Source organism: Notechis scutatus, chromosome 4 (genome assembly GCF_049901735.1).
Source record: "Notechis scutatus isolate UNSWTSFEM ecotype Mainland chromosome 4, rNotScu1.2, whole genome shotgun sequence".
Taxonomy (NCBI): Eukaryota; Metazoa; Chordata; class Lepidosauria; order Squamata; family Elapidae; genus Notechis; species Notechis scutatus.
In genome coordinates, this window is record NC_142012.1 from 24,756,088 (window position 1) to 24,783,520 (window position 27,433).

General features: G+C 38.0%; 2 protein-coding genes across 3 annotated transcripts; both read left to right on the forward strand.

Moving 5' to 3' along the window:
* The first annotated feature begins 841 nt into the window (after positions 1-841).
* Positions 842-10,331, forward strand: GAR1 (GAR1 ribonucleoprotein). 2 transcript variants are annotated; one of them, XM_026668688.2, is made up of 7 exons: positions 842-1,189; positions 3,275-3,455; positions 3,537-3,691; positions 4,899-4,958; positions 7,422-7,542; positions 8,548-8,664; positions 9,945-10,331. In XM_026668688.2, the coding sequence occupies exons 2-7, from the start codon at positions 3,284-3,286 to the stop codon at positions 9,959-9,961; spliced, it is 642 nt and encodes a 213-aa protein (XP_026524473.1). In that variant the 5' UTR covers positions 842-1,189; positions 3,275-3,283; the 3' UTR covers positions 9,962-10,331. The 2 variants fall into 2 exon arrangements, with proteins under 2 accessions (XP_026524473.1, XP_087819080.1); XM_087962954.1 differs by having other exon boundaries at positions 1,176-1,305.
* A 5,123-nt stretch (positions 10,332-15,454) lies between these two features.
* Positions 15,455-27,336, forward strand: RRH (retinal pigment epithelium-derived rhodopsin homolog). Its single transcript, XM_026668633.2, has 7 exons — positions 15,455-15,761; positions 18,174-18,364; positions 20,948-21,047; positions 23,025-23,178; positions 23,979-24,147; positions 25,597-25,775; positions 26,487-27,336. The coding sequence occupies exons 1-7, from the start codon at positions 15,677-15,679 to the stop codon at positions 26,584-26,586; spliced, it is 978 nt and encodes a 325-aa protein (XP_026524418.2). The 5' UTR covers positions 15,455-15,676; the 3' UTR covers positions 26,587-27,336.
* Positions 27,337-27,433: the final 97 nt, after the last annotated feature.

Sequence of the window (27,433 nt, forward strand, 5' to 3'; positions counted from 1 at the left end):
GGAGAAAATGGAAGCCTTTAACATTTTGAGGATTATAAAATTGCAACGTATAAGATCCAGCTGTTCAAGTATAACATACTTAGGTATACAGCACTGCATTTAAAGATTAGGAATTAAAACTAATACTTAAAATTAGATTTAAATTAGATTTAAGACATTAAAAAACCATAAAATTGATTACCAGTGAATTCTGAAACTATTGTCTATCCCGCAGTAAACTAACAACATAAAAATAAATTGTACAGTAAAAGCCTCAAATATTAATAAGTTACAACCAAATTTACGCAAGACTAACTGATGAAGCATGTAGTAATTTATTCACATAAACCAGAAGTCGAGTCATTTGTGTATCTTCAGCTGTTTGGAAAATTTCAATTTATTATTCAGAAGAAATTAACACATCAATGTTTCTCAGATCGGCTTGCAACATGGAAAACAGAAGAAAGAAAGACGAAACAAAGAGTCTTCTTTGTCTATCATTATAGAAAGAACGGTGTAAGAGGAGTGAGTCCCAAAGGTGTTTTTTTCCAAGAGGCAACTGGCCTTTCTGGTTTTTCTTTGAAGACGTTTCGCTTCTCATCAAGAAGCTTCTTCAGCTCTTCAGAAGAGAAGCGAAACATCTTCAAAGAAAAACCAGAAAGGCCAGTTGCCTCTTGAAAAAAAACACCTTTAGGGCAATCATGACCTGGATGACTGAGAATCTCCATAGGTGTAAGAACAGATATTCAACCGAACCATCACCGTAAAGCAGAAGTCTCCAAACTTGGCAACTTTAAGACTTATGGACTTCAACTCCCAGAATTCCTCAGCCAGCTAAGCTGGCTGAGGAATTCTGGGAGTTGAAGTCCACAAGTCTTTAAAGTTGTCAGGTTTGAGGACCCCTGCTGTAAAGGTAGATTCAATTACCTATGAGAGATATTAGCGGGGTCCTGGTTGGGGCTGTGAATTTGCTCCCGCGTGACCCCTGCCTTGCAGCTGGCTGCAAATGACTCGCACTCTACACATGGGGGGAGGAACCTCCATTAATTGTTGTGAAGCGGAAACGTGATCAACGCTGGGCGGTGTCTTTTACAGAAGGCCTGGGATTGGTCAAGCGCCTGGCGCAGTTTGTTGAGATCATCAAAAGTGAGCGGTTGGTGTCGCTTTTGAGAAAGAGTGGCGGCCACGTGGGAAAGGGGACAAGTTTCGGGTAGGTGGGAGCCGTCGCCGTTTTGGGGAGGGGGAGGTCTGTCCGGGAACAGGAGCTGCTTCTGCATTGCGATCTCCCGAAGTCTCCTTGGTGTCTTCGTACATCAACGTATAAGGGTGTGTGTGTGTTTGTGTTTGACTGATATATACCCACGCGCACGCATAAGATTCCTGTACGTGTGTCTTTTTGTTGAGAATGTAACATCACTTTTGGGAGGGTAACATTGAACAAAAAGAAAATCTTTTAAACAATATTGTGTTTTTGCCTATTGGCTTCCAGAGTGGGAGTTCTCCACGAGTGACTCAGAGACTTTGAGTCCCAAATTTGATTTGAGCCAGGGCTGCGTATTTATTGACCTTTATTGGCATTTTGAAAAAAATGGTTAAGAAAGGTAGCACAAAATAGGGCTCCGAGGTTCAGGAAATAGGTGTTCTATTTAGCATTATCTCAGCTGCTCGCTTCACACATTTTCCATTGGTTAGAAGCAGGGGTCTCCAATCTTGGCAACTTTCAGACTTGTGGACTTCAACTCCCAGAGTTTCTCAGCCAGCTTTGCCTTGTTTTGCTTTGCCAAGGTTGGAGACCCCTGGGTTAGAGTACAAAATAACGTTGGAAGGGTCCTTGGCGGTCTTCTAGTCCAGCTCCTTGTCCCAGCAGGAGACCCTATACCTTTCCCGACAAATGGATGTCCAATCTCTTCTTTAAAACCTCCAATGTTGAAGAACCCACAACTTTTGAAGTCAAGGCATTTCACCCAGAGGTGGTATTCAGCAGGTTCTGACCAGTTCTGGAGAACCGGTAACGGAAATTTTGAGTAGTTTGGACAACCAGCAAATACCACCTCTGACTGGAGATTTTACAGTATCCTTCCCCTGCCACGCCCACAGAACCAGTAGTAAAAATTTTTGAATCCCACCACTGATTCCACTGATTAATTGTTCTCGCTGTCAGGAACTTTCTCTTAAGTCTAGGTTGGATCTCTCTTTGATAAGTTTACATCCATTAGTTCTTGTTTTGCCCTCAGGTCTTATGTGACAGCCTTAAAATATTGGAAGATTTCCATCATGTCATCTACTTGTCCATCTCTTCATTAGACTAGACATGCCCAGTTCCTTGCAACCATTCATCATATGTTTCAGCCTCTAGTCTCCTAATCATCTTTGTTTTACTTCTCTGCACTCTTTCCAAAGTCTCAACATCTTTTTTGTATCTGTAGTGACCAGAACTGCAGTATTCCAACACACTAGAAGAAACAAGTCTCACTGCAGACATTTGAAGTAGCATTTCAGGGGACCAAAAGAGCTGGGTGGACATTTTTTATATTAGTTCTTGCTGATCTGTAAAATGAAGACGATTTAAAAATGGATAAATATGTTGCCAACAGTATTGTATCTTGTGTTTTTTATTTGCATATTGAAACAATATTACAAAACCCCATTTGGTAACTTTTAGATGTACAACTGTATAATTCATAAGAAAGAAGATATTTTGAAAGAGTTTATAGGTTACTAGAAGTGGAATAGGTATACTACTTTTTCTTCCAACATAGAATTAATTCCCTCCAGATTTTGAAAACAACATCAAAACATTTATTATGATCATCGATCAGAAATAGAAGCAAGATATGATGTCTTACTTTTACATATTAAGTATCTTTTAGTTTAACATGACAATAAAGTTATGTTCTACTGGTGAAGTCTGGCAAAAGGAAAAGTTAAATTTGATTTTGACTACAGGTAAAATTTTACTTTTAACCCTGTGAATTTAACAGGCCTGACAAAACTGCTATTTAATACCAATATATTAGACATGCTAATTCATTGAAAATACATTGGTGTTACCTGATGTCTTATTGTATTCTATCCTAAAATAGTCAGCACATGGAGGATTTAAAGGGGCGTAAAAAGTGCATATTTTCTATGATTGCCGTAAACCTGAAGTATTACTTACAGCTAAACTATTTCTTGCTTTGAAATAACCGTATTATCTACTAGCTGCCTAAGGGGTATTATGAAGTTGATAATACTGGTTAATATCTATAACTGGAAGTTCAGTTGATGTTTTAGACTTGTGCATGTTGAACAGAAAGAAGACATGTCATTTCGAGGGAGAGGTGGAAATAATCGTGGTGGATTCAGCCGTGGTGGTGGTGGCGGTTTCAACAGAGGAGGAAGAGGTGGCGGAAGAGGTGGATTTGGACGTGGAGGAGGACGTGGTGGCTTTAATAGAGGCGGTTATGACCAAGGACCTCCGGAAAGTGTAGTTAGTAAGTATATTGAATATTAGGGAAAATGGAAGAAGCAAGAGAAACTAGCTAACTTAATTTCTTAATTATTCTTCTTTGCAGTTCTTGGACAGTTTATGCATCCTTGTGAAGATGATATTGTTTGTAAATGTGTCACTGATGAAAACAAAGTGCCTTATTTCAATGCACCAGTTTATTTAGAAAATAAAGAACAGATTGGGAAAGTGGATGAAATATTTGGGCAACTTAGAGACTTTGTATCCTTTGTGTACTTTTGAATGCATCTAAATTCAAAGTAAACTAAATAGTTTATTTATTTATATACAAGAAAAGATAAAGGTTCTAAAAGTTACATTCAGTTTCAGCTGTCGGTACTATTGTTTTCTGTCTATTAAGAGAAGATTAGCTGTTTTACATTTGGACGTTTTGGTTTGACCAAACTTCTAGATTAGTTAAAAAAATTAAAGATAAACTCTTCTTCAAGTTGATCTCAATTCCTGAAGATTTTGTGGATATAGTTATTTATATTTCCGGATAACAATGAAATTAGAATTCCTAGTTACCTCCTATCCAACCTGTGATTTGGACTGATCTTACCTGATTGAGATCAGCCAAGGTGTTGGATGGGACCTTTGCATTAACTAAGGGAATATATGTTGGGTTTGGCACTTTGTATTTAATATTGACATATCTTTTCAGTTGGTATGTAAGTTGGTGTTACTATTTTGCTAGCTGTTTAGATTCTAGAGTTTATTTTTTCTACCTATATCTTGAAAATTTGATATAACAAACTGCAATGTTTTCTTAAGAATCTACCTATTTAGCAGTGTAAACAAATCCTCTTATATTAAGTTTTATTACTAGTTTTGTGTGTGAGTGAGTGAAAGAGTGAGAGCATGTCTTTTATTTTATTTTGGCACTGGTTAATAAATTCTTTTTGAATGCGTTCTTGGAAGTCTGTCCTGCACTTGGAATCTAATGCAAAATCTTAGCCTCATCTGGTCATTTTATATTATAAGAAATTACTTAATGAACTTCTTAAAGAAAGTTAGGCTCTCTGTCCCTTGCTTTAAGGATCTCCTTATGTTTCTTGGAGGGACTTAAGAAATGGAGGACTTCTCCCTAAGCTTGTGCTTTTGTGCTTTCATTTTAATACAAAGACATAGGGGGTTGCCGTAATTCCAGCCCACTTTTATTTCCCTGTGTTATTGAACTCTAATGTCTGTGATAGTTGGTAGGTTTTAAAATGTGCATCTTCAATAGAAAGCATCAGATAGGCTGTTAGTTTGTTGCTCCTGTGTTTCATAATATTTATTTTAATGATCACTCCATGGAGTTGACTTGTCATGAATGGATTAAGAAAGTCTTTTGTAAATTTCTACCTATTGGATCATCATAAAATTTGAGGATTTACTATTAAATTGATAAAAAGACATGCGAGTTTTCCTTAAGCCACTTTGAAAGTACTTTTCAGTTAAACTGTCAGAAAACATGAAAGCTTCATCTTTCAAAAAATTACAAAAGGTAAGTCCTGCTTATGTTCCATTTATGTGATATGTAATCTTATTCATAAATATCTGTCTAAATTCTAAAAATGTGCATGAAATTTACATCCTACTTGCTAGTGTTATCATATTGATGTATTATTCTTGTGGTGTTCCTTTGTCATCGTGTACTTTATTGTTCTGTTCTGTTCTGTTATTTTTGTTTATACTCCTTTCGTTTTTCTTCTTTTTAAATTATTGTAAGCCACCGAGAGTAGCCCCATGGTGAGATAGGCAGCAAATCAATTTAACAAATAATAATTAAAAAATAGTAGTGGTTTGTTAGCTGCCAGTTCGCTGAACATCTATGGCATTGAACTAGGCACCAGATTAGAACTAAGAGACTATGAGTTGTAGTCCCATTTTAGGCACAAAGGAACTGGGTAATCTTGGGCCAGTCATTCTCTCAGCCATAGGAAGGAGGCAATGGCAAACCACTTCCAAAATCTTGCCAAGAAAACTGCAGGGACTAGGCAGGCGCTAGGAATCAACACTGATTCAAAGGCACACACAGACACAGACACACCCAGAGACACACAGGGGAAAAGTAACTTACTCCATTAATGTTCTGACCTGTCCTTTGCAGAAGCAAGAAACAGACTCCCCACGAAGAAAAAAACCCCTCTTTATTTACACATCGGAAATTAACTGCATTCACTGACAGAAAATCCTTGGCTAGAGTCCTGCTAGAAGTTAACTGAAGCAATAGTCCTTATCAGCTCATTATGATAAATGCAAGGTTGTGAGCTCTCAGCCAGGAGGCTGTAAATTAAGTCAATTCAAATAGACAAATGGACAGTTCTGGCAATGCAGTGTTTGTCTCACGAAACAAGGAGCAAACTTTACAGAAATGTGAATGGTTGTCTGCGACAACCAAACAACTCCCCTTTCCTCCTATTTATTCCCAAGCCAGGGAAGAGCCAGTCAGCGTCCATGTTTGTTTTGTTTCCCAAACCGGTTCATTGTCCTCTGTTGTTCACCTATCTGCTCTGCACATACATGCATCTGGAACAGGCCCCAGTTGTTCTTCCTCCTCACTTATCTCTGAGTCCAAAGACAGTTACCTCTCTGGCTGGGGAATGCCTGATGGCCCCAGCTCTATCTCTGTGTCCGACACTGAGCATTCATCAGAGCCTTCCCCAGCCTCCTCATCGTTTGAGTCTGCTGCCAGTTGTGGCAACTGGTGGCCCACAACAATTAATGACTATTATGACTGCTAAACAGTGATATTCTCTCATGCTCAGTAGTGCATTTTGCTGTTTGCTCTGGTTCTATTAGTCATTCTTGGATTCCCTGGGGCTTAAATCTGAGGGTTAGCTCTGCAGTACTTCTGATCAGTAATCTCATTTTTAATTTTCATCAGGGTAATAATTGCAGCCCCTTGTTTTGCAGTAACCTTCTAAAAGGGAAGAGAAAAGTTGTGAATTTTGCAAAAGTTGGGATGTCAAAAATGATATGTCTCACACTTGCCTCCCAGTGATGGATCTGTACACACACACACACATCCCAAAAAAGCAAAACCAAAGGATTGCATCTTGTTTATTGTACAGTGTGATTTAATTTGTCTTTGATTAAGCCTACTTGATGTGCAGTCCAGCACTCTTGAAAGAAGCATGGGTTGATTTACTTGTGGCTAATTTATTGCATTTATCTCAGTTGAAATCATGATTACAGGTATTCCTCGACTTACAACAGTTCATTTAGTGACCATTGAAAGTTACAAGGGCACTGAAAAAGTGACATATGACCATTTTTCACGCTTATGACCATTGCAGCATCCCCATGTCACATGATCAGAATCCAGGTGCTTGGCAAGTGGTTCATGTTCATGACAGGTGTAGCGTCCCAGGATCTTGTGATCACCTTTTGGGATCTTCTGATAAGCAAGATCAGTGATGATGGAGTTCAAAGACCAGTCATTGTGCAAGGTGCCAAGATGTTTGACTGCCTGGGCAGCATTTATTCCTTTTATATGGTTCTTTATAAGTAGCAAAAAGCAACATAGGTACAGCATTAGGATTGGTGAAAACCCCCATCAATCCTTAAGAATAATGGTAATGTTAATAAATGAGTTCATTGTACAAGTCCAGGACTTACCAGCATGGGACAGGGAGTAAGATAATGCAGAGGCCCATGTGTATTAGGTACAGCAGTATGCTGCGTGCTCCCTCTACAGGATCTCTATTGTTACTACACAATGAGGAAACCAATTTTACTTAACAGTCATGTTTCTAACTTAACAAATTCACTTAACATCTGAGGCAAGAAAAGTTGTAAAATTGGGCAAACTCCCTTAAATGTTTCACTTAGCAATATACATTTTGGGCTCAGTTGTGGCCGTAACTTGAGGGCTACCTGTATTTTTAATTGGTTCAACAAAACAGCAACATTTAAGCCAAAAGCAAAAGCATGGCAAAGTCTTAACACTGATCTTCTCCTTCAGTTTTATATAGACCCAGCAAAATTGCTCCCTCTGCAGAGGTTTTTGCCAAGGCCTCCTGGTGAAAAAGGAGCCCCAAGAGGCGGGCGAGGAGGAAGAGGAGGGCGAGGTGGACGAGGCGGAGGTAGGTAGACTTTTTTTTTTACTGAGCAAACAAGTATATGCAATAATGGAAAATGTGTTTTTAGAAGATTGCAAACAATACAGTCCTGAAAGCAGCTAGGGTTGCTCATTGGATTTGGGGCAAAACTTGAAATGTGAAGGAAAGTAGAATAATTTAGAAGGAGATTGTAACTTATCCAGGGCTGAACAGATGAGCCTGAATTTACTGCATCCTGAATCTCATTCTCCATAAAATTAACATATTTACATGTTTGAAATAAATAGTGGTAATGCAGCAGCTATAGCAAAAAGAAATAAACCCCTTGTATTGGTTGTGTAAAATGCCATAGTGGGAAGGGAAGTGCTCATTTCAGTTTCCTTCACGTAAGACAAATCCCTGATTAAGTTGTCCGTTAACCCCAAGTCGTCATCCCAGTCACATTATTTGGATAGCGGCAGGATAGCAAATGAAAAGGAGTGCCTTCCTTGCACTGCTAAGCTGGCCCATCCTAGGTACAGCTTAGTTCTTTTATAAAGAAAAAAAAAAGGCAGTTGCATGCTTTAAAGACCGGTGCTATCTCTGACAATGAGCTCCATTATCTTTCAGCAAAGGTCTTATTACAATTTCTTATGAATGTTTTTTGCATACTTTATGGATCTGTTTCATGATAGGGATGTCAAACTGGATTTCTTCAAGGGCCGGATCAGCATTGTAGTTCTCTTCGGGCCGGGGAGATGGGGCGGACGCCCCCTACAGCAACCTGCTGGCCAAAATGGGGGCACGGGGGGGGGGGGCTCACCTGGGGTCCCTGCCCCTGTTTTGGTTGCCAGAGGCACAGCGGACCGGTCCTTTGCTATTTCCGGCCTGGCCCCGCAGGCCAGATTTAAGCACCTCATGGGTCAGATGCGACCCGTGGGCCTTGAGTTTCACACCCCTGATTTACGCTTCTGTTTTCTCTGTGCTATTCTCACTCACCTGATACTGAAAAAATCTCATTTGACCCCTTCTATTTTTGTTTGTTTGTAGGTGGTAGAGGTTTTGGAAGTGGCAGAGGATTTGGAGGTGGCAGAGGTTTTGGAGGTGGCAGAGGTGGTGGAGGCTTCAGAGGAGGACGAGGTAGAGGTGGTGGCCGAGGATTTAGGGGTAAGTATATTCATAACCTCATAATACTCATTTTTGGAATAATTATCTATCTTGCTGTTTGTTGTGGGCATATTCTGTATTATCTGTGCAATGTTTAGACCAGGGGTGTCCAACCTTGGCAACTTTAAGACTTGTGGACTTCAACTCCCAGAATTCCTCAGCCAGCTTTGCTGGCTGAAGAATTCTGGGAGTTGAAGTCCACAAGTCTTAAAGTTGCCAAGGTTGGACACCCCTGGTTTAGACGTTCTGCTTCTCAGGTAATTAGCGGCCTTCAGACTTTAGAAGAAAATGTAGTACTTCTTGCAAAGTAATCAGAGGTTCCTTATCAGTCATAAAAGATTAGTTTCCTAATGGGATATGTGAACTCCACACTACCAATGGCAAAATATGAGAACATGTTGCATGAGTATTTAAGTTATATGAACAGTCCTAATGCTCAAAGAACCTGCCTGGTTACCTGGGAATAAATATGTGTCTTAATACACTCCAATATACTACAAAACAATGTTATGATAAATAAAGGACATTAAGGCAGTATAGAAATGGCTTTGGATTGTAGAAGTTTTGAAAAGCCAGGATCAGAAATTCCCAGAGTTTTGGCACAGATCCAGCACTTCAAGAAGACCCAGCGATGTTGGACTTCTGCTCAGACCTGGCAATATCTCCCTTATCCGGTTTTTAACAGTGATGCGCAGTTAGGAAATTACTCATTTTTATATACTTTCGTTTAATAAGCTTGGTGTGTTGGGGTAGGGGACATTCAGTGAGAGGACTATTGGCTGCCATTTTCCTGGAAAAAAAAAGTCATACTCTGGGAAGGTTACAGCTGAATTTTACTAAAGGAATATTAAAATCATTAGTCAAAGCAGTTCTGAGGTGAAAGACAATGCCACAGCCAAGGTTTACATCTTTTAAAGCAGGGGTCCCCAACCACCGGTCCGCGGACCGGTACCGGTCCATGGAACAAGTCCTACCGCGCCAGATGGGCGCCGCCATCGCTGAGCTTTTCCGGCAGAAAGTTCACCGAAGCACTTTTCATTTTTTGATCAAAAAGATGAGCGGCGCTAGAGCTTTTCCGTAAAGTGAAAAGCTTTTCCGGGTGAAAGCCGTGAGGTCACCGGAAGCACTTTTTCATCAAAAAAAGATGGCGGCGCCCAGTTGATGCCAGTACCGGGCTGCGGCGCCCAGCTGATGCCGGTACCGGGCCGCGGCATAAAAAAGGTTGGGGATCACTGTTTTAAAGACTCGATCTCATTTTTCTTGTTTTGTTTTCATGTTAGGAAGAGGAGGATACTGAGTGGAACTGCTGGAAACACGGAGTTTATGGCTTCACCAGTGACATGTAAAGAGAAGACTTCTTATGAACTTGAATGCTACGAAATGGAAACAATTTTAAGCATACAGTTAGTTGAAGGAGTAAAGTGTTACTGTGCCGAAAGTTCCTAGGTTTCTTTTAATATGCAACAGGTTTAAGAAGAACTACAGATATCTGACTTGCAATCTATGTCATTGTTTGGAGACATTAAGTGGAAGGTTATTCTTAAACTTTTTAAAAGGGGTTGTTTTTAATGTCAAGAATTTATCCCCTTATATCATCAGTGAAACTAAATAGCTTTAAAAGGTATCTATTTAAAAATGTCAAATAAAAATATTTTGGATTTCTGGTAGTTGATTTTAAAATAGTAATTTATAGATCCACCCCAAATGTATCAAAACATCTTAACAAGTTCCAATAGAAAAGATACATTTAGCTCAGGGTTGAACTGTGGAGTCCTTGGTGCCTTTTGAGTTACTTGTTTGCTTGCAGATGTTACATTACCCAGCTCAGTAACATTATCAGGGCACTGATGATATTCGCCCTCCACCAGCACAGGAAGAAACTGCTCAGAAGGGGGCTTTTCCTGTCGCTCCCCCCCCCACCCCGTCCCCCCCCCCGCCCGCAGGTCGCTGCCTGCCTGCCTCAATGGTTGAAGTTGAGGGAATGACGCAATGTTGCAAGCAAACAATCAAACTGAGAGTATCAAAGGATTCCAGTAACCTGATGATATAAATCTTCAAGGACAAATTAAGATTTGAAATACAACATTTTAGCATTTCTAGTTGCAGCAGCCAATACAGTTTTACAGAATAATGCTCAACGGTCTTAAATTCCATTTGTCTGATGTTGAATGTGAGGTGAAGGTGACCATATCTTGAATTTAGCTCTCTGGTTTAAAGGTCAAAATGACGAACAGAAAAAAAGCATCATCAGTATATGTGATGTTTGATTATGTAGAAAAACTTATATAACAGGTTTTAAGACAAACAGAAAAAATATATTCACAACTTGATTGGCTTCCCTTATAAGTTAGTTAATTTAATGAGCAGCTCATAAATTTTGTGCCCTGATTCGAAGAATAGATGGATTATTGTGTATGTATAATAAGGCTGAACAAATTATTCAGAGGCCCTTTTTTGAACTGATTGAAACATATTTCCAAATTATCCAATTAAAGCAGCTGGGTTTCTGAAAGGCTTAGTTGATGCTTTTCTTGTTTCAGGTACATAAGATAATTTTTGAGAGAGATTGCAAGTATTATCTCTGGTTTCCTGAAGAAAGAATCTTCCGGACTACTTTTATTTTTCTATTCAAGCCTCTGCCGTACGAAATGTTCCTTGTTCTGTAACATTAGGAAATGTATAGTGTGCTGTCTGTATATATGAGTAGATTGCTATGTGTGCATAAGGTATCCCATGTGCATTTTATACAGATTTTTGAAAATAAATTATTTGTAAGAGTTCTGTATCATCATTGTGAATCAAGCAACGGATGTCCTTCCGGGAAAGGAGGAAAAATAATGCATATGCATTAATTGTCCCTAGTTTGATAGCTTTCAATAGTACTACCCTAACCATATGAATAGTAATTATTGTAGGGGGAATCTAACAAATCAATTTATTGGAGTGGTAATTTAAAGAAAGTTGTACGTATTTACTCAATAATAATTCCCATGGTGTTCAGCAAGGGCTTATTAGAATCTAGCAGAATGCTTTGAAATACAGTCTTACTATCTTTTTTCCCCAGTAAAAATGTTAACTAATCTTTTTACAATGCATTGGTCAGACTTGCTAAAGCCAAGACCTCTAAGAGCTGCTTAAAATATTTTCTCTTACAATTTCTGTCCTTCATTAACACAAAAACATGTTTTACGCTGACCTCGTTGCAAAAGAAGAAAAAAATAGGCATATGAAACAGGACAAAAAGACAAATCGCCCTGTCATGGATTTTACAACAAGAATGTGTCAGGGTCCCATAATAAATAGAACTCCAAGGCAGGTAGATTCCTCAAATAACTGGTTTATTAGATGTATCATATTGGCACAGGCTGATGAAAACCAACACTGAATATTCCCGCGGTTTTCACCTAGTTAAAAATAAAAGTTTTTTCCCCTTCCCCAAACAGTCACATGGTCCAATCATCATGTCATCCAGTTGCCTCTCACCTCTCACCAACCACCTATGGGAATGTCCTTGGTTCCCAGAAGGAAGTATTTTGTTTTGGCTACAAACCCCAGCCATCTCTATTCCCCCCCTCCTTATCCCTCAGCTCCAGTGTGGCAACACTGAAGCCCAGAAAATGCTCTCGCTCAGGCCAGCTTCAGTGTTGGCAGAATCCTTCTGAACTGAGTTTCTGTAGTAGTTGATATGAGACAGAAGAGTAAGGGGTGAGGAAAAAAGAAAAGAGACTCAAAAATGGGAAGCTGCAAAGAGGAAAATAGTGGTATAGCATAGATTAAGTGTTGTTAGTCCCATCATTGGTTAGTAGAAGAATGCAAGCATTTTTCCAAAAGGCAACTGGACTATCTTGTTTTTTTTTTTTCCTTTGAAAATACTTTGCTCCTCTTTCTTTGAAAATATATTGGTCCTCAGCTTCTTGGATGATAAGCAAAACATTTTCAAAGAAAAAACAGTCCTGTTGCCTTTTTGAAAAAGCACCTTTGGGACAATCATCACCTGGATGACTGAGAATCCACGTAGACAATGCCAGCAGTTCCTCTACCACTTAAAGTTCAACACAAGAAATTGCGAATAGTGGAGTGGAATTTGGGGTACATAGGAAGAATGCATTCTTTTCAGTTATCTTTGCAGAAAAGTTAAAAGTTTGAGAAGACTTCATTTTGCTATCCTAAGAATCATGAATTGGAATTGAAGGCAAAAGATGTACTGTACTTGTGTAAATAAATAATAGGATGTTTATGAGAAAACTATTGAATGCAGAAATTTATCCTAAGTACCAGAATTTAGAAAACTCGTAGATACTGTCCATTCCCATTTGATCCTGAATTCCTCCAGTCATAATTCTGCAACAAATAAACTGAGGCACTAAAACAGATTTTATAACAACAATAGAAAAGAAAGCCAGTTTGGTCTAGTCACTAACCACTAGACTCTAGTGGTTAAGGCACTAAGCTAGAAAGATGGAAACTGAATTTGTATCCTGCCTTAGGCATGAAAGCCAGTTAGGCCAGTCACCTCTTTCAGCCCAACTCATCTCCCAGAGTTGTTGCTATGAGCAAAATAGGAAGAAGGTGTTTTGGCCACCTTGAGTTTTCAAGATGGCATTTCTTCAAAGGTGAGTTTAGGGCAGAGGTCTTCAAACTTGACAGCTTTAAAGACTTGTGGACTTCAACTCCCAGAATTCCTCCTCCAGTCATGTTAGCTCAGGAATTCTGGGAGTTAAAGTCCACAAGTCTTAAACTTGCCAAGTTTGAAGACTCTTGGTTTAGGGCAGGGGTCCCCAACCACCGGGCTGTGGACCGGTACTGGTCCGTGGAACATTTCCTACCGGGCCGCCGGTTTGCTGGGCGCCGCCATCTTGTTTGATGAGAAAGTGCTTCCGGGTGAGCTTTTCCGGTTGGAAAGCGGCGTTTGGTCCTGAAGGAATCCTCGCGCCTTAGTTTCATCGAAGGGGGGGGGCTTGGAATGAAACTAAGGCGCGAGGATTCTTTCAGCACCCAAGGCAAGGCGAGCCGAGCGACCGTCCCAAAGCCGCCCCGAAGCGAAGCCCATCGACAAAGGTACAAAGGAGGAGTTGAAGGTGGCGGGGAGAAGCGGAGGACGACTGGCTGGCCGGTCGCTCGGCTCGCCTTGCCTTGTCATGCGTGCTGATGCCGGTACCGGCCCGTGGATCATTTTGTGATGCCGGTACCGGGCCGTGGCACAAAAAAGGTTGGGGGCCACTGGTTTAGGGTATTAAAAAGAAAATAACAAGTAAGGAAGTGCATCCAATGCATGGGTGGAATCCAATCGATAATTGGGTGGTGTGGAGAAGGTACCCCCAGATGGTGAAGGACTAATGTCATCCCCTTGGACAGTGTTACTCCACAAAACATTTTTGTTCTTCATTTACACCTCCAATTGTGCCCATCAGCTCAACTCACCACCACTATGTATCAAGTGCTGGAAGCTTTCTAGAAATGAAACAGTTGATTACATCATTGGACCTCTCCCTGTAGATGCTACCTACTCAGCAAGAGAGATATGGGACAGGTCATTGCAAGAATCTATATGAGCGTAATAGGTGTGACAAAACCAGGGTGATGTTTTGTGGACCAGCAGATCTGGTGGTGGAATGAGGATGGCCAATGTGCAGTGAAATCTAAGAGCTGCCCTCAACTGGTTATGATCCAAGAGCAATAGTGACCTAGGCCATTATCACCAGTTTAAGTCCACTGCCAAATGAGCTGTCAGAACTGCAAAGTTCAAACACTAAGGACCTTGCGATATGATGGGAATAATACATCATAGAGAAAACTCCCATCAATCCCTACAAGTTATGATGAAATGTTGGTTTAGTCATAGAGATAAGGAATTACGTAGTTTTCATTTCCTGCTTGTTGGAAACAAAACAGGTGGCTGCATACTACTCTTGCAAGGCTGCTCTTAACAATCTTCCTTCCTTCCTTCCTTCCTTCCTTCCTTCCTTCCTTCCTTCCTTCCTTCCTTCCTTCCTTCCTTCCTTCCTTCCTTCCTTCCTTCCTTCCTTCCTTTCTTCTTCTCTCACAAATAAGGTGACTCTGGATAGTTTGCAGATAGTAAAAAATAAATATAGGATCAACTAAAATATTGATGTTATATAAAAACTTGAACCAAGGAATGGACAGCATTGCACAAGGTCTTCATTCTTAAAGTGGCTTCAGAGAATTGTCTTCCAGGATCTGTACAGCTTCTGAAAACTGCCCAAAAGCACACAGCCGTTCTTGTGTGACTTCCAGAAACCTCTTGAGAGCATACCATTTTCACACAACCTCTGCAACCTCCAAAAATCATGTGGAAAATGGGGTGTGATTTTGAGAATACGTGTTGGGTATTGGTGAATGCTGGTATGTTACCTACATGTCATGTCATCTTTGAAACGCTTGTCATAAGTTCGCCATCACTGGTTTAGCATGTTGCATGAGTACAATCAAAGTCAATAAGAACCATGTTTGATTCACAATCCAAATTTATGTAAGCCAGTTGATAGCAGATGTGTTAGAAATATTTCAAGGTAGACTTCCAGTTTGCAGTGTGCATTTGCAATCTGTTCCTTGCAAACAGAAAAAAAATACATTTTTTAATAGCAACTGAGTTTATTTTGCTTCATGACTTGCTATTAAAAGTGCTGGAAGTATTATGTTAATAAAACGCTAAAGACTGCAGTTCAAAATCTGGGTTCTGTAAAAATAGTAAATCTCTTACCACAAGACACAAAAATCTTATTGAAAATAAAAGCAGCTCTGTAGTGTTCTTTGTTTGACTTAACAAGCTTTTCCCTTCCAAAGGCTAGGAATGTAAGCCCCTTTGCTTTCTTTAATCAGAATCCTGTTGGGAGCCTTTCAAGAGAGTAGGACATCGGTAAGAATTTTTAGAAGATAACTCTTCATCTTAAAAGGATTGCAAAAGTTTCTTCCTTCTTTCTTTCAGTGTTTAGCTCTTGGAAGTTTCTTCCCTGTTTTCTTTGCTCTGCCACATTTTTGGAATTATCCTACTATGACTGTGGAAAGTACTAGTGAGTTTCCATCAGCCTTTTCACAGAAGGAACACAACATTATCGCAGCATACTTGATCGCAGCAGGTATGAACAGGGAATGCATTTGATTAATAAAATATTGAGGCGCCTTAATAAAAAAAATGATCACTTCATTTTTTTCAGCTTTAATTAAACATAAGCAAAGAAATGTGAAAATGGATTGCTATTCTTTGGATCTGAAGGCAAAAGGTACTTCAGAATACCCAGGGATATGCCAATAGCCTCTATGTGCAGCTTTTTAAACCAAGTATTTTTTTTCAGGATAGAATTGCTTTAAGGCAGCAGCTCCCCACCCACCAAACTTCTGGGCATCAGGGACTGGTTCCGTGGAGAGAGATTTATCTGCTGACTGGAGGGGGGGGGCGTGGTTTTGTGTGCTGACTGTACCCCGTGGTTGAGTCTTTGCTTGTTTGTGCCGCCTGGTTTCTGATATGCCACGGACTGGGGGTGGGGACCCCCGCTTTAAGGCATTCCAGACAAATTCTACTTTTGCTCCCTAATACAGCCTGAAGATATTTTCTTGCTTTCAAATCCAAAGTTCTTCACATGCTAATCTTTATAAGTCTTCTATAGTCACTTAAAATCTGGGTAGTACTTCAGTGATGGAAAAACCTGTTTTGCATGCAAAAGAACTAAGCTTGTGTGCATGGCAACTCTGAACAAAGGGCTGGAATTCCCCTGCTTTTATGCTATTACCTGTAAATAAGATAATATTTGACACTTTGTAGAGCACCTTCCTGACTTCTAATTTTAAATCCAGTTAGCTAGATCTTGGCATAGTTGAGTTCACTGGAACTTGCATGTGTAGACCAACCTAATATGCCAACCTAAATTAAATATATCAAATGAAGCCAACATGTAAAAGAAGGAAATGCTGTGTATGTTTGGGATTAATAAAATGTTGAGGATGGGAGCTTTTTCTCCCTCAGAGAACAAATTCAAAGAATAAATAGTAAGATTGTTGGCTTTCAGTCTTAGGTATCTAATTCCCTTCCATTCTTCCTGTCAAAATGTATCTTAATCATTAGCTGCATTTGCAGAACTGATTGTTTCATAGACTATCATATTTTAGATTATAAGTTGTGCAAACTTAATTATTGTCGTTAGTTTATGATGCACTGTACAGTGTGAACCCATAAAATACATCCTGTCTGATTCGTATTGTATTCTCCCATATTGTGGTTTTGTGATGTGATGGTGGTGGAAACGGAATTCTATCCTGTTCTTTGAGATGATATCAGTAACATTTGTATTAAGCAACTAATCAGTAGTAATGTATTCATTAACAATAACTTGTTTTTTTTATTTCCATAATGAGATCATAGAATATAAACACTTAGGTATTATATTGTCTAGTGGTTCTTAACTTGAGCAATTTTAAGATCTGTGGATTTCAACTTCTAGAATTCCCTAGCAAGTGTGTAATGCATTTCTGCCCATAAATTATGTTCGGTATTTTCTATAGATTTTTACTCTCTAAATCAGGGGTGTCAAATCGGATTTCTTTGAGGGCCAGATCAGCATTGTAGTTCTCCTCCACAGACTGGGAGTGAGTGGGGGAGGGAGCGGGATGGATACCTCCTGCAGCACTCTGCTGGCTGAAAAGGTGCCACGTGGCCCATTTCTGGGCAGTTTTGGGGTCATTTTTGGGGCCGTTTTCAGGTTATTTTTGGCTGTCAGAGTGCTGCAGGAGGCCATGGAGGGTGAAAACGAGGTGCGGGGAAGGGGCATTTTAGCCACCAGAGGCACCTCAGGCCGATCCTTTGATATTTCCAGGCCGGCTCCATGGGCCAGATTTAAGCACCCCATCGGCTGGGTGCGCACCCCTGATCTAAACGGAGCTGGTGATGAAATACCTAATTAACTTTGTGCCTGCTCAAGCATGGTGTGATATAATCTAACTGGATTGGTTCACATATGATAAAACATCAATTACAATTAAAAATAATAATTGTTGGGTTCATGAAACATTGCCAAGTCAAAGCCAAATAAATTGCCCTGTGGATGCATTATGAGTTTAGTATTGTGTGTGAATTTAGCCTGTTTTTAATTATTGGTAACTTTGAGTCAGTTTTGACTCCTGGTGACTACCTGGATTAGGTCCTGCAGTCTTCCTGGCAAGGTTTTTCAGGAATGGTTTGCCATTGCCTTCTTCCTAGGGATGAAGGGAGGTCACTCAGCTGGCTTTGTGCCTAAGAAGGGACTAAAACTCACAGTCTCTTTCTGTAAAACACTTTGAGATGGTTGTAAAGCACTGTGAAGCAGTATGTAAGTCTAAGTGCTATTGCTATTATGCCAACTTGCCACAAAACTAATGCTTAATAAGATTTTTAAAAGGATGATGATGATATGATGATGAGCTTAGTCTCTTTGTAAATACTGTAGTATGAAACTCAGATTAGGTCTATGAAGACTAAAATTTCTAAAGTTTACTCTCCATTTTTTATCTTTTGACAGGAGTCATAAGTCTTCTCAGTAATATTGTTGTTTTAAGCATCTTCGTTAAATTTAAGGAACTTCGAACACCAAGCAATACTATTATTATTCACCTGGCTTTTACGGATATTGGAGTGAGTAGTATTGGGTATCCAATGTCTGCGGCTTCAGATCTGCATGGAAGCTGGAAATTTGGCTACCTGGGTTGCCAGGTACTTGAGTATTAAAATAAAGGATTATATTACACATATTGTATATAGCCCTGTTCAAATCAGTGTTCAGAAACAGATAACAAAGCAGACTGTGTTAAATGTTTCTACAAGTTCTTTTTAGCACAAAGAGTTGAATAACACATCTTTTTCTACTAGTGCATTTATGGTGAAAACACACTTCTGAGAACTACTACTAAATATCTGTGAGCTTTGGTGCTAGAAGGAAATCATTACCAAAAGACCAGCAAATCCAAATAGATTAAATTGTTGAAAATGTATTTCTTGGTCCATAAAGTAAAAAGACAAAATCTTTTCATAAAAAGGATTATTTAAGTGGACTGACAAATCATATTATTAATTATAACTTATATTAATTTATTTGAATGGTTGGGATTTTTTTTTGAGGGAGATATACATATAGGAGCAGATAGTATTTCATCTTCTGGGAAGAGAGGGTTGTTTGTTAATATAACACAGCAAGCACCTTGCATACCACCTGACTGTTAAATCTTGGCATCTCCTCTTAAAAGAACTGACTAATGGGAAATATCAAATCAAAAAACAAAACTAGATGGAGTAACTATGTAACTTGGATCACAACCGTCTCCTGCTTTAGAAGGAGTAAATTAATATACTGGATCTACTTTCATTAAATTAAAAAAGTCTTGAACTAGGATTATAGAATTATTAAATTAAAAAAAATATATAATTGTTATCAGCTCTATTTCTACCATGCTTTATCCCAGAGATATTTCTGGTTGGAAACTCTTGAAGTTACAGTCCCAACACATTCTCCAAGTTTCAGGAAGTTATCTTATTTTTTCATATGTTATAAACTTGTTACTATTTCACTTTCAAAAATCTACCCAAACTACCTTTCTAGTAGCTGAAAATGACTGTGCAAATTAGAATACAAAATGTATCACATTTGTCAGTAGATGGCTGTCTTGAGTAGCACAATAAAGTCTTGCTTCTCGTTCTTCCTTGAAATTTACTAGGGATAGTTGATTGCGATAATCTCATGAAGAAACAGCATGACTTAAAGGCAGAATACAATATGTGATTTGTATTCCAGTGGTCATGAACGCAAACCCAGTAGCTCCTGTTAAAAGGATTTGGGCTTAGATTATAGGAAAGGCCTCTTCTGAAGTACTGTTGACAATAAGAGCTAGGAAAGCTGAGCTCTACATGTTCTCTTAGGCTATCCAAGGAACAGGAAATCCTGTCTGGAAGTTCTGTGGATCTGGAGGGAGAAACAGACTCAGATTCTATCCTGCCAACTAGTTGTGGACTTTTGCCTCCCCTCTCCCAATCTTAAAACTATCATTAGTCTTAAATGGGATTGTACTCTACCTCAAAACTGGCACACAATGTGTGCATCACCTTGGACTTCCAGATCCTGCTTGAAGAGTGGGTGGCAGCTTTGGCTCACAAGGTCTTTGCCCAGCTACATCTGGTTTACCAATTCTGCCCATTTGTAGATTGTGAGGATCTTCTAATGGTCACTCACAGTTGGACTATTGCAATGTGTTCTACTCAGACAGCCCATGGACACCATTTGGAAGCTACATCAGATCCTAAATCTAGCAACCACAGCAATTTTGGGCATGCTTCAGTATGCCAACCGTGACACCAGTTCCATAAAGATTACACTGGCTGCCAGTGAGCTCTCATTTGAAATTCCAGATGCTGATTATTATCATCTATAGAGTCCTTCATAGTATAGGGTCAGGTTGTCTGAGGGACTGCCTACCTCCCATGGTTTTAGTCTATCCTGTAAGATCAGGCATAGCTGATGTATTTTGGGCCCAATTGGTTAAGTAGTGCTATCTATCAGGATCCAGAAAGTGTGCCTTCTATGTTGGCACATACCTCTGGAATAATATCCATTATCGATGAGTTTGTCTTTTATCCTGAGGATGTTCTGGAAACCTTTAAAAGGTGGCTGTTTTCCCAGGCTTTGGGATAGCTGGGTCTCTTGGGGAGCCTTATTTGCTATAACTTCTATTATTAGAAATGTGTTTATCCAGATACATGAAATTTTCTTTTTTTAAAAAAATATTTTCATTATTTTCTATTTTTACTCTTCCATGGTCAGCCTCCAAATTTCATGAAATAATAAAATAAATAAGTAAGTAGAATAGCTCTGTGTTAAGCTTGGCTTTACTAATTAGCTGAAAATTATAATGGGACATTAAACAAATGGATCGTCATGTAGATATCTGTGTAGAAGAGACAATGTTTCATTGATAAGAGCCACAGTGGCACAGTGGTTAGAATGCAGCCCTGGAGGCTACTTCTGCTGACTGCCGCCTGCCTCCAATTTGGCAGTTCGAATCTCACTAGACTCAAAGTTGACTCAGCCTTTCATCTTTCTAAAGAGGGTAAAATGAGGACCCAGGTTGTTGGGGGCAATATGCTGACTCTGTAGACCGCTTAGAAAGGGCTGTAAAGCACTGTAAAGCAGTATATATGTCTAAGTGCTACTGCTAATAGTAAAAGAAAAGCCTAATTTCAGACCTTTGAAAACAACCAATATTATTTTAAAACATTTTAAACCATGTATTCTTTCTTTAATTCTAGATTTATGCTGCTTTAAATATCTTCTTTGGAATGGCAAGCATTGGTTTGCTTACTGTTGTTGCCATAGATCGTTACTTGACCATCTGCAAGCCTCAAATAGGTATGATGCTCAGTATTCTGAAATAAAGGCATACTGTTGTTCAGTATATGGAGATTTTGGTGATTTGTTTTGTGGCAAATCCCATATTTTGAACTCTATATTATTCGAATTTTGCATACAGAGTTGCTCAGTTTTGTAGTAAAGTATAAATCTCCTTCATATTGAGTTTGACTCTTGCTGAATTTCATATAAATTTTTGATAATAATATTGAAATGGTTTCCCATGACTTTTTCCAGAATGTTTTTTTTGTCTGCTTAGGTTTATTTATTTATTTAATAAACTTATATTGCTGCCTATTCGACCATGGCGACTCAAGGCAGTTTACAAAATATAAAAAACACATTTAAAACCATTAACTAATTTAAAAAATCAAATAAATTAACATAACAATAAAATAATAAATTAATATAATAAAATCATAATAATATAATAATAAAATCACCCCCCACCCCAGCGACAGCAGATCACACGAGCCATTTAATGGGCTCAATCCCATTCTGGTTCTTCAGGCCCGCTGGCCGAACCAGGTCTTCAGTTCTTCCAATTCTCCTTTTCCTATTTACTTGCATTATCTGTTGCTTGTAGATAACAGAAAGAATTGTGGAAACAAAACATGTAAAAAAATTTTTGCTCTTGTAAAAGTATGCTTCGTTAATTTTGCTCTTGTACTTTGGAGGATTACATAAGAAAACCTACCTGATTTCAATTGAGGGATATTAAGGTTATTTTTTAAAAAATTTATATTTCCTATTTCTTAACCGTCTACACTCTTAATTTGTGAATGACTGAAGACAGCAAAAAGTCAGTGTGTATGCCAAATTGGAAGTGTTAGAAGGAAAACAAATACAGAATTGAGATCGCATTAGCCAGTTTTATAGAGTAAGAATAGACCTGGGAATCTGGTTCTGTAAATACCAAGTGCCTGAAAATATCTCAATACTGAATTGTCAAGATCCCTGAAGCACCTGATCTAAATTCTTTTATCAAGGGAAGCTCTGATAACATGCTTCACACCATTAAGAAGCCAAGCACCATAATCTTTGGGCATTTTAGAAGATTAAAATGATGCATGATGGCAGCCAACTGTTTGGAAGTGAGATCATCTTTTCAGCAAGAAATAAAGGTTGAAGAAGATATGTCGTGCAAATGGCAGAAATTAGCTGGGAATATATTTATCCATTTCGTTTTTCATAAATATAGATTTTGTAAATACTAAGCAAAGTGTAACCATTGCAACCATATTGTGAGAGTTCCTATTATGAATAGGTCAAATGCATCAAAAAATTAGGCATCTGTAGTTTATGATAGACTGGAATTAGACTGTAAAGCTCAAGATATTTAAACTTGATTGTTTTGTTCTGATGTCCCCTTTTTATACTTAATTTAGGCATATGATGAAGCAAATTTGCTAAACTTACCTCCTAGTCTAGTCAATGTTTTGGAAGATTATCCAGAGATTATTTATTAAGTATAGCATAATGAAAATACATTAATTTAGTATTGAAGGCACAGTTATGAGTTAGGAAAACCTTTGTTTATTTTGTTATCTCTAGACATGATGGGCTGCAACTACTCTAACATCAAGTTAACAAATGGATATGATTTTTTTTTTAATTTAAACTATCTGGAGGGCACCAAGTTGAAAAAAGATTCTTTCAGTTAGGAGAACGTTCTCAGCAACTTTGTCAATTTTTTCATCAATGTTTGTAAATGTGTGCGTATGAACATACAGTATATCATATTATATCATACCATATCATCTTTATAACACAAAAAATATGCAATTTTCAATGAGGGAAGTTAGCTGTTTAGATATTGTATGGATATGAACATGAATTTAATATTTCAATAATTATTACATTTGATTTGTGTATTAATAAAATTTTCATTGTAACTTTTGTATTCTTTGCTTTTGAATAGAATGGTACAAATGATAGGAAAGAATAATTAGAAGTGATGTTTTGGTTTGCCAACAGGTAACAGACTAACTACTCACAACTATATTGCCCTAATTTTTTCTGCCTGGACCAATGCAGTCTTTTGGGCCTCTATGCCTGTGATAGGATGGGCAAGCTATGCTCCAGATCCAACCGGAGCGACCTGTACCATAAACTGGAGAGAAAATGACATGTATGTTCTTTTTATGGTGAAGTACAACATTCATGATGATAATTTTGCACTGTTAGGATCTCACAAAGCCTTAAAGTCCTAAAAATTTGAACAAGCATTGAATAGTTTGGAAGGGAACAACTGTCTTACAAATCACTAAGGGAGAAAATTTTGTCCACAATGTTTAAATCTGATGCATCCAGGACACCATTAAATCTGGGTCCATTTATTGTTCTCTGGTGAATAATTAATGACATTGTTGTACTTATTTTAGTATTACTGTTTTCATTTATGTCTCGAAGAAAAGAATATTTACATAGGCTGGAAACAAAGGCCAACAAAATATATCTAAGTATTTTCAAGGCTCAATGGATAAGCAGAAGCAATTTAAAGAAGCATAGGGTCCTTAACAGGTGTGAAATTTTGGGTAGACCTTGCTTTCAAAGACAGTTGTGTTAGACATGGATGTAGGCTTAGCAGGGGCAAATGGGTAGTGTCAAGTGATATAAGTACAAAATGGTAGAGCTTGCATTATGATCTCACAATGCATACTTCATTATTTTGGTCATTGTGGCTAGGACACTTCTGAATCTTGCCTATATTTACCTGAGAGGAAGCCCAATGTTAGAATTTCTACAGAATAAGTTCTAGATTACTACCTAAACCACTCCAACAAATAGCTAGGTTTAGAATATCAACTATCAACCATAATGTCAGCTATTTAAGTTCCACATAATTTTAGAATATACTCAGGTAATTGTGTTGATACTATCAATAAAGAAAAGTTTTTCAGTTATCTGTTTGGTCTTTTTCACTTTCAGATCCTTTGTTTCTTACACTATGTCAGTAATTGCTGTTAATTTTGTCGTCCCCTTATCCATCATGTTTTACTGTTACTACAATATCTCTCAAACTTTGAAGCGATATGCCAGGAACACTTATCTAGAAAGCATTGAGATAGATTGGTCAGATCAAGTTGATGTTACAAAGGTAAGGTCATGATGTGAGAATACCTTTTTTCTCTTTCAGAATTATCCTGTGTATGATGCCAAGAAAAATAAGCAGATTGGCTTAGAATATACATCATGTTCTCTCCCTCCCTCCCTCCCTTTCCCTCCCTCCCTCTCTCTCTCTCAAACAAAAATACTTTGCTTTAGGTAAGAAATGGAAAAAGAAATCTCCATGGAGATCATTTACACTTCACTCTCCTATGCTTTTCTATCCCGTACCTTCTTTATATTGTAAATTCTTCACATCACCCTACTTTTCTTTAATGTCTGTTTGTGATGTGGCTTACATGAGACGTACAACGTTTATATGTAACACTGCTATGTTTACACCAAACACATGCATATGTATGTATGTATGTATGTATGTATGTATGTATGATGTATTAGGGAGAGAAAACCAGGCTTTAGATTAAAAGGGTAACCTGAGTCTACTACACTTAGCATATTCAATAACTGAAAACTTTATTAATAGTAATTTAGATTTCTTTATTATTTATTTGTTAAATTTATTTGCCACCTATCTCTCCATGGGGCTACTCTAGGCAGCTTACAACAATAAAATGGAAGAAATGAAAAGAGTGTAAACAGAATAGAAATAAAATGATAGAACAATTAAATAAATAATGTAAAAGAACACAAGATCAATATGATAACAAAAAGATGGCCTCAAAACAACTGCCCTGGAAACAGCGAAGGACCGGCCCTTGGTGATTAAGCCAGTGAAAATGGAGCTCTGGAGGGCCATGCACAATAGTGATGGGGGGCGACCGAACTTATAATTCAAGAAAAAAAAAAAAAAATCCTAAAAACTTGAACCAAGCCAAAACCCCCCCCAATACCATTTAAACATAAAACATAGGCTCCAGAGCAGGGCATTTAGAAAGTTTTATGTATAGATTGTAAGGAATTAAAATTGTGGAAGTTAACACTAAATTTTATACTTAAAAAGCTGTTTGCTTGGACAGAGGAAAAATTGGAAGAAGGGATTGAAAGTTTATTTTCCCCACACTTGCATGGAGAAACAACTCGGGGCCAGGCAGGGTGTGGCAGTTGTCCAGGTATGATACTTGGGAAGAGAAAAAGAATGGACTTGGCTACAGGACTGAGTAGCAATAAGAGCAAATTAATGGCTGTATTTTTTGTGTGTCCTTGGATAACACTGGAATTACTTAAGTCAAAGCTTGTGTAACCCGAGGTTGCCTGCAGACTGCGATATGAGCCATATGGCAATTCTCTACAACATACATTCTTAATCAACACAGATTATAACTTCTGCTTTCTATTAGCATTGCTATAATACAGTATATCTGGAAGATGTAGAAAAAAGAATGACTAGGCAGAATACAAGTTTGAGGAAGAAACCAAATAGATATTTAAGACAGCCTTAACAAAAATATTAAAGAATTACATTTTTTGTTTTTGTTTACAGATGTCTGTTGTTATGATTTTGATGTTTCTGCTGGCTTGGTCTCCATATTCTGTTGTGTGTTTATGGTCTGCATTTGGAGACCCAAAGAAAATTCCCCCTACCATGGCAATCATAGCCCCACTATTTGCAAAGTCATCTACCTTTTATAATCCCTGCATTTATGTGATTGCAAATAAAAAGTAAGTGGTTCTATTGCAGGATGGGGTGGGCATGGATGGAGGAGGGAGACATGAGTTTTATGCAGAATGCAATATTTTCAAAGATAAGAAAGCCACTGTGGTTAGAAAGTCTGTAGTGGAAAAGGACTTCTTTGTGACTATATGGTATTAAAATGGAATTTTATTGTTGATTGTAATAGTGTATTGATTATAATTTCGCATTTATCTCACAACTTACAATTCCATTTCCTCCAGCACCATACACTATGTACACCGAGCTTGTGATTAATATAACATTTCAAGCAAATCATTAAAATGTGTTAATAAAAACCTTTCAGCAAATTAGTTGACTATGAAAATCACACATTTTAAGTGTTCTTTGTTGATGGTGAGGATTACACATTTATAATAAAGTTCCAGGAATTGCCATTGTTGTCCATCTGCCAAGCCAGTGGCCTACTGCTTCTCTCCTTTTTCTGCCTGCATTTTCAAGCAAACTATCTGTGATAAAAGCAAGAGAACAAAGTTGCTACTGCTCCAGAAGTTAGCATGGATTAAGTCAAGAGAAAGAAGCATGAGAATAAGCAGCAGCAAATGTACAGGTATCAGAACTTGACAATGATCCTATGGTAGTAAACAATTTTAGATTAGGCAGAATATTTCCTCCTATGTTGACTGGATCTTCTGCTGATCTTTTTTATCAGACACTTAAAACATTTCTCCCTCTTGTAGGTTTCGAAGGGCCATCCTTGCACTAATCCAGTGTCAAGTACGACAGGAGGTAACAATCAACATCTTGCCAATGCATTTATCTCAAAGTACAATTGCATAAAGATACAGCTTTAAAGCTTATCCACTCATGTTTTTTGCCTTGGAAAGAAAATTAGAACTACTTCATATGTAACTATTGATGTATAATAACTTTGTTGTTTACTGATTCTATTTGACTTTATGGTTACTATATGATATTAGAATGATGCATACATTATATCTTTGGTTTCATATGAGACACAAAATTCCTGGTATCCAGTTCTCTGCTTTACTGTACATGGATAATGGTTCTTTGGATTATACTATAAATATATATACTAGGGTGATTAGTACAGTTGAACAATTAATACATGACTATTTTTTCAACAGTCATTATTCAAATTTGAAATTTAAGTGACACTGTAAACTGCTTCAGTGAGAAATCCACTATAAAGTGTAATGGAAATTTATCTTTCTATTGCTAAAAACATTCAATGATCCTAGGGGAAAAATCATTTATTATACCTTCTATTACTGATTTTTGTTTTTTGCAAAGTTATTGTTGCCAAACATATTAACCTCTATTAAAAGAAATGTTTCAATTGTTGGAGAGCTAAAAATGAATAAACAGTTTAAGTTTCTGTCAATAGATTACTCAAATTTTGTTGTTGATCATTTTCTACCACCGACTACTTAAAAGAAATTATGTTTCTGTACATTTTTACCAGTATATTTAAATTACAGATCTGCAGTTGTTGTTTAAAAAGTAATAATGTAATTTTGAAACAACATATGGTAAATAATAAAGCATTTTGGAGATCCAAAGACTTCAACTCCAAGCCTTTCCTGCATTATAGTGATCTTAGCACAGTGTAGTTATTCAAACAATAGAACTGGGATTTTAGAGCAATAATCATACTCACTATGTT

Bases quoted from the DNA above. Each gene is read 5' to 3' on its own strand.
- GAR1 (XM_026668688.2), top strand. From the start codon at position 3,284: ATGTCATTTCGAGGGAGAGGTGGAAATAATCGTGGTGGATTCAGCCGT. The intron at 3,692-4,898 runs GTATCCTTTGTG...CCACTTTGAAAG, and splicing joins TTGGGCAACTTAGAGACTTT to TACTTTTCAGTTAAACTGTC. The intron at 4,959-7,421 runs GTAAGTCCTGCT...CTTCTCCTTCAG, and splicing joins CTTTCAAAAAATTACAAAAG to TTTTATATAGACCCAGCAAA.
- RRH (XM_026668633.2), top strand. From the start codon at position 15,677: ATGACTGTGGAAAGTACTAGTGAGTTTCCATCAGCCTTTTCACAGAAG. The intron at 23,179-23,978 runs GTATGTTCTTTT...TTTCACTTTCAG, and splicing joins AACTGGAGAGAAAATGACAT to ATCCTTTGTTTCTTACACTA. The intron at 25,776-26,486 runs GTAAGTGGTTCT...TCCCTCTTGTAG, and splicing joins TATGTGATTGCAAATAAAAA to GTTTCGAAGGGCCATCCTTG.